Consider the following 12,165-nt stretch of genomic DNA (forward strand, 5'->3'; position numbering starts at 1 on the left):
ACTCAAGTACTCCCTCAATGCAAGAATATTTTCTTCTATTAAATTTGCATTCTGTGATGCTCACCTTCCCGACACAACCGCTGAAGAAAAGCGGATGAATAAGTAAATGTGGTGAAGAAAGCTGATGGTGCTCCGCTATCAAAAGATATCATGGCTGGGGTCTTAAAAACTTGAAGGTAAACAAGCGTCCATCTAGCTCAGAAGCAACAAAGCCCACATGGAAGAAGCACACCAGCTAATGTGATCACGAGGTATTGAAGGGACCAGATGTCATATCTTACACTGTTCGATGTCTCCCTTCACCCACTTTTCAGTTGGCCCTCCCCAAGGAGGTAGATCCTTGTAATCAGTCCCCCTTTTCTATCCCACCTTCCCTCTACCCTACCCTCCGGAGATCGCCACTCTCAACACTGGTCCTGAAGGGATCATCTGTCCTGGATTGCCTGTGTGTCCATTTCCTATCTGTACCAGTAAACCTCCTCTGGTCTAGCCGGATTTGTAAGGTGGAATTAGGATCATGATAGTAGCGGGGAGAAAGCATTTAAGAACTAAAGGAAAGTTGTATGTTTTATGTACTGCACCAAGAATGGCTTATCTCCTCCCTGTGACCCTTCTGTAAGGAGATGTCCAGTTGCCTACAGATGGGCCTTGGGTCCCCAATCTGCACTCACCCTCATTCACAATGATTTCTTTCTTTGTTCTTTGATGCCTGATACCTGATCCCTTCAATACCTCGTGATCACACAGGCTGGTGTATTTTTTCCATGTGGGCTTTGTTGTTTCTAAACTAAATGGCCGCTTTTAAGACCCCAGATGCTATATCTTTTGATAGCCAGGCACCATCAGCTTTCTTGACCACATTTGCTTATGCACCCATTTGTCTTCAGCAATCATGTCAGGAAGGTGAGCATCATGGAATGCCAATTTAATAGAACAAAGTGTTCTTGCATTGAAGGAGTACTTGAGTGGAGGCTCAATGTCCATCTGCTACCTTAATACTAAATCTATAAATATATGCACATAGATCTATTTCCCTATAATCATATACAAGTATATTTACATATGTACATGCCTTTATTTAGACGTCTATTAATGCCCTTTGCCTCCTAGCTCTATCTTCTATTTCCTTTGCCTTTCCTCTTATCCCACTATCATGCTCAGTCTTCATTTGGGTTTTAGTAATTCCTCTCAGTTACATTGCCCTTGATCAATCCCTACCAGGCCTCTTACACCCTCATTGCTACTGATTTTGGAGCACTTGTTGTTCCCTTGTCCCTGTGTTTGTGAACACCACTTCTTTTCTCCTACCTCTCCCTCTCCCATGTCCTCCCAGAACCATTGGTCCAGTTGTTTTTGCCTCCAGATTGTTTATCCAGCCTATTGTATCTGGATAGACCTGCAGAGATAATAATTTAAAAAAAAAAAAAACCAAGACAGAGTAAAACAAAGCAGCAAAAGAAAACAAAACTACAACAACAACAACAAAAAAGAAAAGTCTAGAAATAGTTCCAAGTCTGTTTGTTGACTTTAGGAGTTCGGTGACTTTTAAAATCGTGACTGGGTAGTATTTGACCAATGGAATTTTATCAAATAGCTAAGTCTACTAAGCAGAACTTTTACATGAGTTTATGTAGTTTAGCTTGACCTTTTTCTTTACTTTCCTTCTATTATCATACTGGTAATGTCCCACATGAGGGCTGTTTCTTATTGTATAATATATTGCTTTTATATGGCCTTTTGTGGTCATGGTTTTGTAATTCCCACTGGATGATTGGGTGTAACTGTGCAAATAAAATGCATGTGGCTGCCAAGGTCATTGAGCAACTTGTTAATAAAGCAAAGGAAGCTATGGAACCCTGTGAGAGATTTGATCAGTTTTCCCATCCCTGGCTGTAGATACAGCAAAGAAGCTCTCCTGATCAGAGGACCATAGCCTAAGTTGTTCCTCATCCTGAATTGTAGCCCCGTTACTTCCCTCATAGATTTTCTAATCATGTGAGTTTTGTGCGGCTATTGTAATGATATCTCAATCCAAGCAGAGAAGCAGAGTGTTTTGGTGCTACAGTGGGGTGGAGCAGGTAGTGGCTATTGTCAGATTGGTACAAGATTGGAAAGAGGAAGACTAGCTGACTTTTGCTCCATAGAAATCAGCCTTGGGCTGTTTATGGTGATGATGATTCCCGCCCACCCTGTTATAAAATTCAGCAAAGAAGTCAGATGATGGTGCTACCAGAGGATGTTTTACATTCACCAGCCTGCGTCCTGGATGAGAAGAAACTAAAATAGAGTGAAACAGAACCACAGGTGTCCCATCAGCTGGCATATTCTAAGCCACGTAGAGTTTTAAAATTGAAGGCCGAATGGTACAAAGAGTTAGCACACTTAGCTAATAAAAAGTTGGTGGTTCAAGACCACTCAGATGCTCCTCAGAAGAAATGTTTGGCAATCCATGTCTGAAAAATAGACCATTGAAAACTCCTAGCACACCCCTCCCCCCCCCCCAGCCAGAAAAACTCGATAACTGTTGGTTTTCTGGTTTGGGTTATACAGCCAAGTTGACCTGTACAACCCAACTAGACATTTGAAGAATTGTTTCTAGCATCTGCTCATGTTACAATCATCTCAGGAAGGATGTCATTTATAATTGATATGCACTTGAGTAAAATGTATAGTTTTTTACATTTTATTTTTCAAATTACCAACATTTTCTTATATGCATATAATAGATACCATATATACTCATGTATAAGTTGATCAGAATATCAGTCGAGGCACCTAATTTTACCACACAAACTGCATTAAAAAAATGTGCTTAAGAAATCGGTTTATACATGAGTATATACAGTATTTAGAATACTAAAAGCATTTGAGTTATAGTGATTCATAAAATTTCAAATATGGGAGGGAGGGGGAAAAAAGAGGACCTGATGCAAAGGGCTTAAGTGGAGAGCAAATGCTTTGAGAATGATTGGGGCAGGGAATGTATGCATGTGCTTTATACAATTGATGTATGTATATGTATGGATTGTGATAAGAGTTGTATGAGTCCCTAATAAAATGTAAAAAAAGAAAAGAGGAGAAAAAAAATGATTAGGACAAAGAATGTACAGATATGCTTTATACAATTGATGTATGTATATGTATGGACTGTGATAAGAGTTTTATGAGCCCCTAATAAATTGTTTAAAAAATTAAAATATGTACACTAAGATGATAGCTATTCTCATCAAAATATTTCTAAGTCAGTGACAACATTTTATGCCTGATCACATGGTTTATTTAAATATCAGGTAACTGTTTTTTTTCATGTGTAAAATAGCCCCAGTCTTCAACATCATTGAATCCAAGGATATCCTCAGCTGAAAATCTTTACTCAAATTCACTTGGACTTTTAGGAACTGTATTGACTTTGGTAGAGTTGATACAGTGGCTCGATGACATTGTCAAGATCGGTTTCTTCTCATCTCCTTGCTCTGCTGTCATTTTTGGTTAACGTTATCATCAGCCTGAGTAAGAAAAAAAACCACGTGACCATCTCTACTTCATTGGCAAGGATTGGGTCATGAACCTGTTTTCAAACCAAATACTGATAAAGGCAATAAGATACCACAAATGTTTATACCAGTCATTTGGGGTACACTGAATGATAGCAAATCAATCACAAAGATCACTACTTCAGAAGTGTCTTTATTGATAAAGTCTTTAAAATTTCTTCCATCTCTTACATAATTTAACAGTCTACTTTATTTTCTTACATATTGTTGATAAACAGAAAAGGAAGTAATAGTTCAACATTTCCCTATGCTTTCTTGATCAAATATTTAAATAATTGAATTTGATTTTGTTTCATGTTATAGGCATCTACTTATCAACCTCTTTGTTACATTTTTCATCTTAATTTTCCTTTGATATAATTTATACAACTCAAAAATCATTTACCTATGAAATACACTATTTTCTTGCATGAATAACTGTTTCCAATAAATTAAACATCTGTTTTTCTTTCTCCTTCATGAGTGAACAACTAAACTATCCCTTGGTTTCACCATGAAATAAATATTTACTCCAAAACTAATGACTTCATATACAAAAAGGACTTTTATGTGTGTTTTGAAGTTGAACCTCTCATTGATTCCACAACTCTGCTGATTTTTTTTTCATTAACAAATAATGGCACAGATGTCAATCATTTCTGTTTTATATTACTATGTTTTGATGTTCAATCTCTTAAATTAAACATTAAGACACATTTGAAGACTTTGAAAACAAGTCTTCATTGTCTCAAATCAAATGCCTTTTTTCACGAATTTGAAGTCTTGCAAGAATACAGCATGGAACTACGTATTTTATGGCACTGTTAAGGAGGCATATGAAGATAGATAATTGATGATTCAAAAAAGAACTTAGTTTGTGCCCTGCTGTTGGCACTATTGTAAAGCATGCTGGGTTAACGTACTAAAACTATTTTGTGGAAGATAATAGACTGTTGGTGGTGTCTTTATTATTTTGATATAATAAAATTGTATGTACAAAAAACACTGACCATGTTTGAAATATCAGGTAACTAAGCAAAATAAAGATTCCACACTGTTCATAGCTTTGTAGATGTCAACATGAACAAATAAACCTAATTGACATGTAATATATCAGGATAGCTGAAATATTAAATAAGTTCTACCAAACTACTCATCATTTTCACTTTTATTTCTTTAGAGGAAAATGTTTTTAGCTGAACAAACTAATAGCTAACATATTGAGTTAGTTTATTGTGCCAACCTGGCTGATAAACACATGTGGGGTTAATTGAAGGGTGGAGGGATAGATGGCTCAGTGAGCCTTGCCTTCTAGTTCTCAGGTCTCTTGCTTTGTGGTGGTCGGACCAGGGTGCAGCTGCCTTAGCAGTTTCCTGCTTCAGCTGGCAAGGCTGACTTCCTGCAAGACATCCCCAAGGAGAAGCCACATGGACCTACCCTGATGCAGCCCTGGGTGCTAGAGCACCAGTGTGGAGATCCCTGCCAGCGCTGAGATGCTTACACATTCACTGACTGAGCTTTCCTCCTGCAGTCGGCATCATTGCGTCTGTTTTGTGAGATGGAGGAGAACTTTGTGGACTGGTGTTGGACGTGTGGGTTAAAGGGTTAATGTTGGACTTGTGGGCTTGGGCAGCACTGGGTTGGGATGTTTTCTTGATGCTCACTTAACCTTTACATAAAACTCTCTCTTATACATGAGTTTCTGTGGATTTGTTTCTCTAAAGTACCCAGACTAACACACATATTGATGGTCATACATAAATTTTTTTTACATTACCCCGTTGAATACAACTTTTCCAAGCTGTATTATTTATTTTCATTATTATTTTCCCATGTTACAAATAAAGAAATTAAAACAGAGTCAGAAAGCCACTCCCCCAAGTTCTTTTATTTAGAATTAGTAGAGCCAAGATTCAAACTCAGGTCTGCCAGAATTTGGAACCCACAACACCATGTTTCCCTGAGTTGCTTCACAACTTTTGGAATTATTGTCATCTCTTTGAAAGTTGTATCACGTTTCTGACAATATACCTAGAGTCCACATCTATAGTATTGTAAAGAAGAAATGAGTTGGAGATAGAACACTATTGATTCCCTTTCCTGTCTCCAAGTGCTAAGCTTACATTAACCTTTCGGAGAGTGATTACTGGCTCACGGGGAGTTGTCCCTTGTTCTTAGCCAAGATCAAGACTGCTGTAAAGGAAAAAAGTCCCCAATGGCCACTTTCATGACCGATTACCAGCACAAAAAATGTATGATGAAGTGTCATCTTGCAGCTTTCATTGTCTGAATTATATGAAGATGAAATATAACCTTGCCTAGTAGTTTTATTTTTCTCAATTATGTATACATGAGCTTCAACCTTCCAACTTCCTCAGCATTTTTCATCTTTTTCGAAGAACCAGCTATTTGTTTTACTTCTTTTTACCTGCCGAATGCTTTCTGAATCACATTATCTAGTGTTCAGTTTAAGTGATCCCCATTGAAGTCCAGATCCTAGGGAAATCACCCTGAATCTCGGTTCCCTAGCAACAACCCTGAGAATAAACAGCAACTGCTTAGCCAAATGGCTCTTCTAGAAAGATGCTGTAGTGGATATGTACCAAAATGTGTATTCAATGCTTGAAATTTTAAACCTTCAGAACACCATGTTACCGTGTTTGATTATTTACCTTCAATTGTGCAAAGGCCAGGGCTTCAAACCAGTTTGAACCAGTTTAATTGTGGCCACTAAAGCAAAACAAGAACACACTGGAATTTGCAAATTATGAATGCCTGGAAAAGGAAAAATTACAGGTTAAAGCTCTGGAATGGGAGAAGAGGCACAGTGAAGCCTTTCAGGAGCTGGGTGATACAGATTTAATTATTACTAGGACTGTGGAGAGTATTACCTTCAAAAGAGTGGGTCAGCCAATGTGTTTCTGACTCTGTCAGGTAAGTTGCTAGGCGGTGTGCTTGGGGTCCTTGTTTTCTAATAGGTGGATAAGTTTCTAGCAGGGCACCAAGCCATAATCTTCTGGTTTTAGTTATCATGGCACATTTACACATTAAGCAAATTTAAAACTTGATAATGTATATTTTAAGTAGTTTAGTTTTTGTCATTTAGCCGCACATTCAGGAACTACTGTCACTGTCATAGTAGTGTATTCCAAGGGTATAGAATGTATATTTTGAGACTTCTTTGAATAAACAAATTCCTTGCAGTTTTTAAACATTAATTTATCCTTAGCATAAGCCTTTGGAATTCCAAATTGTTTCTTATAGAGAGGGAAGAGTTAAAAATCATACTGAACTATTTTTCCTGTTCGATTCACAAAAGATCTACTACAGTGGCCATGATCCAAGCAACATCCAGTAACTTAGTTAATATACAAGTAGATCATGCCTGTTTACAATCTTAAATATATCTCTATATCTTTTATGTTTTTTCCAGTTCTACTTAAATTTCAAAGTACATGTAAAATTTGTCAAAATTTCATAAAACACCAGTTTGTTTTTATGCATCTTTATTATCAACACCTAAATAAAACCATATTTTACATTTAAGTCATGCTTATGATCATGAAAACTTTTAATGTGTGTGTATATTTCATACACACATGCATATATATATGCATATACACACACAAAGGATGGGGCTTTGAAAGGTACAATGAAAAATGGAACTGAAAGTAAAAGAACTTTTCTCCCAACTTTTGAAACCCTCTTGTGTACACACACAATAATTTTATATGGAAATTGGTATTTTTTCCAAAATTTAAAAATAAAAATACATATTGACAGTCAACTTGTTTCTTAAACAAGAGTGTTTTTACTTGGAGAAGAGATCATGAAAGTAAATATTTGTATTTTTTAAAACATTTTCTTATTTATTGTTTCTCGAGTTGTTTGCCCAGAAAGCAATATATTTGAAGACCGACACTATATAGGAAGTTCTGGCCAGTCATTCTTTCTATATATATATTTATATTAGAACCCAATACGTGTAACAGATAAAAGTATAGCTGCTCGAATTGAAGCTCAGTATAAGAGACAGCGCCATATATGTATATGCATGCTCTGGCAACTGGTCAGGTAGAAGTGGGCAGAACTGAATACAGCTTCCCAGGGATCTCTGGTGAATACATAGGATAACATGAGAAGAGATGGAAAATTAGTATACATTATGCTTTTTGATTTAAAGCAACAACAAAACCAAATTGTTCGTTATTACAGAGCTGCTATGTATCATGGGTTTCTAGGTGTCTAATTTATAAGGTTTCTGAATTAGACTTCAGGGCCCATGTTACATTTTATTACAGTCTACAACATAAGTGTAGACTGGCAAGAATTAAACTAAAAGCCTGTTTCACAGCTGTTAAGCATCTGGGAGTTTGGTTAAAAGGGTCTTGCTTAGTTTAGCCTGAGCTGTGATAAAAAGCAGGGTCTAGAGGCCTTTTAACTAATGTCCAGTGCTCCAATCAGAGCTGTATTTAATACAGGCCCATAAGTCCACATACTTATAATTTGTGAGAGTCTTCAGGACATCAGTAACTTGTAAATCTCACCATGTGAAAAATGATTATGCCACCTGTGGACTTTAAAAGTAGCCAGGACACTAGGATAAAGATGGCAATCAAACCACATATTTCTAAGCATTCTGTCTCAGTTTTATGCTTGTATTGCTCCAACTATTCATTGTAATATAGTACCACTTTTAATATACTGCAATGCAGAATCTTCTTCTGATAAATAATTCTTGTGTCACAATTGTTATACCACTGGGAAAGACAGGTTCCTTTTTCAATGTAAACTCCTCAGTACATTCCAGCTTTCTCTCAGTCTTGCAGATGGGTCAGGGGCTGTGGAGAGTGGCCAGAAACCAGCAGCTACAACAGGAAGGCTACAGTGACCAAGCCTACCTCCCCAGGGAGCCCAGCAGGAGACCGGCTGCTAGCGGCATTCCTAATGGTAATCATCGTAAGCAAGTCCAAGGAGGCATTGACCTGTATCATCTTTTGAAGACCAGGAAGTCTAAGGAACAGGAAGGATTCATTAATTTGGAAATGTTGCCTCCTGAACTAAGCTTTACAATTTTGTCCTACCTGAATGCAACGGACCTTTGCTTGGCGTCCTGTGTTTGGCAGGACCTGGCCAATGATGAACTTCTCTGGCAAGGGTAAGTTTAACTAATGCACATAAGAGGAGTCATGTTTAAATTTCCTTTTTAAAAGATATGTATACCTTAAAATAAATACTTTGCTATATATTTTAAATGCCCCTTTTTAACTTGTCCTTTCAATTATCCTTTATTAAAATCAAGACAAATAAAGATGCAGTTATCTTCACAGTCAAATGTGGCATTAAGAAAAGGACAGACTACAAAAGAAAGTAGTCTGTGTGTGTGTATTCCAATTACTTCACCATGATAAGATTACCACACAAGGTGTGTTAGTTTATTGGTTTCTTATAGATATTGCTTTTTCTGCCTAAAAACACAATGTGAAATGAGACTTTATAATCCAAATTTAGAATGTGCACTCGGTTGGTGTAATTTGTGTTTCCCATACTTGTCTCCTATCTAAAGAATAACCACACTTAAAAACCATTAGCTATTTTTCCAATCTTAGTTATGTATATTTGTGTTTTGTTTTATTATATATGTTTCTTTCTTTCAGAGGTACTACTACATAAACTTTTGTCTAATGAAAGTAAATGTCTACTTTGATAAATATAAGGTACTGGAAGAATAAACACTGTACTTTCTGAGTTGGAATTATAATATAAGAATTTTAGCAGCTACAGTACAAGTTTAAATTTAAACTATATATGCGTGAGAAAGTTTGACAGAGTAGAATGTTTTATGGATTCTAGGCTACTCCTTAAAATGTATTGTATATTTATAATTATAGGCACATGATTTCTTTTTTTTTCTTTTTGTCCTGAAGAATCTTGGGTTATCTAGCATTCTTCACCAAAGTTTTTTTCAGACTTAAAATGTAAATTGAGACTTCATAATAAAGAAGTAGTTCATATCTAAGCACAAACTCTTTTTTCAGATTTTAAATCATAAAATCAAATTAAAAAATTACTCCATTGCCATTAATTTTTTCCAATTCATAGCAACCCTAGAGGACAGAGCAAGCTGTCCCATAAGACTTTCAAATCTGTAAAACTTTTTACAAAAGCAGATGGTCAACCCATCCGAGTGGCTGGTAGGTTCAAACCATCGACCTTGTTGGTTAGCAGCAAAGTGCTTTAATCACTGTGCCACCATGGGCCCTCACTAAAATCTAATTAGTTAATTAATGTAAGTTGGAAAATTTTATTTAAAATGTTAATGACTTTCCCATTTTAGACTTTCAAGTACTTCAGAAGTATGATATCAAGTATAAGTTCATTTCTCAACATCTAATTATGTAAAATATGATTTTATTCTTTCATAGTTTCTCATGTGGAGATAGTGTGGAAGTGTGAGGAAATTTTATAAACTAATTTTGCTTATAATAAATTGCCACTATTAATTTATTAATCACTATTATGTGCATTTAAGTGGAAAAGGAAGTATTCATTATTTATAATCTGCATTTTAGTATTCTCAACAAACTTGTCTTTTAAGAGCTGAACTTATTAAAAAAAAGTTTCTTTCTAGGATTAGATGAGCTAAATTAAAATGAGTGCTTCATTTGGGATTTAAACTTGTATTGTTGACATCTGAAAGAAGTGATTCCTTTATCTTCAACATAATATGCCTATTTTTCTGAAACTAGGTTTTTTCCCCCTTACTGGTAATTTGATTATGTTTTAAAATAAAAGATGGCTTAATTTTTATTTTAACCTTGGGTGTAATGAATACTTAGGAGTATCAATGTTGGAAAATTGTGTGACTTTCAAATTGCTTAGTAATAAAACCTAAATGATAGGACTAGATTAGATATACTACTAAAATATCAATAATTTTCTAATGAATTGTTATATTTAATTTTAGAATTACCTCATTTGGTTGGCAAAAATAATTCAAGGATCTAAATTAACCAATGTGAACATATTATCAAAATAAAAATCATATCATACCTACTCAGCTTCTCAATTTTGATTTTATAGCCTGAGACAATTACTTTTTCTTATTTTCCTATATTTTCTGGATGTGAAGAAGGGCTTTGGAGACTGAATATGTTTATCTCTCCAAATCACAGGTGATTTTGAAAAAAATTAGATAATTTTGAAGCAAAGACAGTTTAACAGTGCATTGAAATATAATTTCAGTATTTTCCATATCTTTAGAGAATGCATGTATATGGAAGCATATAAGATGTATTAAAAAGTTCAGGCATTACACTAACATAATACTTTAGCTTTCAAATAATAATCAGTAGCTGTTGTATATGTAACCAAATCTGGAAAAATCAATGCAAATCTTTAAGAAAATGAATTTTTAAGTTATAAACTATCAAGAGTTTATAGAATTTTTTTAACCAGTGTGATAAGAATAAATCAGAGTTGTGAAGTATTTTTCAAAGGTTATGTTTAATATCATTGTTTTTATGTATATATATTGAAATGTTTACATTAAAATCATTTCTCTGTTTAATGTATTTATTTATTTTAATTGTTAAAATATTTATTTATTAATGTGTAAAATGTTAAAAAATCACACAGTTCTCCCCACCCCAACCTTCCAGTGATCTTTTTCCCACTGAGTTTAGAGAATATTTGACAATAGAGCACATAGCTTACTTAGAAGACCCAGGTTAGTTAATGAATAAAAGTTTAGTATATTGGTTTACTAAGATTTTGAGATCTGGAATAAAACATCTTAGTTTCAAATTAGCCGTGTGTCTCTAGGCAACTTATTATTTGTTTCTTTTTCTGTAGCACTAATATCATAGAATTGTAAGGATTACTCAACTTTAAATATAATTAAAATAATATCTGGCTTCTAATAAAAATGCTGTAGATATTAGTAATCAGAACTATCTTTAACAATATACTTAACTTCAGATAGTAATCATGAGTATGAAGAATTTTAATAGCTGTATTAGCATGTAATCCACATCATATTATGCAATCGGTCAGGCATTAAGAGTTTCGCAGTCATCATCAACAGTCAGTTTTAGAATATTGTCCTTTCATGTAGTCATTCTTGTTAATGCCTCATTTGCCTCCAACTTCCCCTGTTATACCCCTACGTAATTTATTAATCCATTAATTGTATCTATAGACTTACCTGTCCTGGATTTCATATCCAAGAAGCAAACAAAACATAAACAAGAAACTACTAAAAAAGACAATGACAAAAATAAAACAGGAAAACCTCAGTTGAAAAGTAACCAGAAATATTAAAAACTGGAACAAATTAGGTGTTACATTTTCACCTCACTACAGCTGCCGTAATTGACATTATAAGGCTCTCGGTCTGACAGCAAAGCTATTCCCATTGTCCATTATGGTCAGAGAGGGAACACCACATGGGGACCCTACCAGTGCTCTTACTCGCCTTTATTAAATGCTATCAAAAGTGTGAAGTTTAAGTTACCTACCGAGAAAACCAATGACAACATACATAATGTTAAATATTTGAAACCTCAGTGCTATAGATCTAATAGTTCGTGTTACTATTTTGTCATGTTCCTGCACGTTTACCTTAAGAAAT

General features: G+C 35.0%; 1 protein-coding gene across 1 annotated transcript in view; it reads left to right on the forward strand.

The window, feature by feature from the left end:
* FBXO8 (F-box protein 8) overlaps window positions 1-12,165 on the forward strand; it is a 52,148-nt gene that overhangs the window by 13,994 nt on the left and 25,989 nt on the right. Inside the window, exon 2 of the mRNA XM_075556865.1 lies at window positions 8,355-8,691. Within this exon, the coding sequence (XP_075412980.1) occupies window positions 8,363-8,691 (329 nt within the window). The 5' untranslated portion in view covers window positions 8,355-8,362. The remainder of the gene's footprint in view (window positions 1-8,354; window positions 8,692-12,165) is intronic.

Source organism: Tenrec ecaudatus, chromosome 8 (genome assembly GCF_050624435.1).
Source record: "Tenrec ecaudatus isolate mTenEca1 chromosome 8, mTenEca1.hap1, whole genome shotgun sequence".
In the NCBI taxonomy this organism is placed as follows: Eukaryota; Metazoa; Chordata; class Mammalia; order Afrosoricida; family Tenrecidae; genus Tenrec; species Tenrec ecaudatus.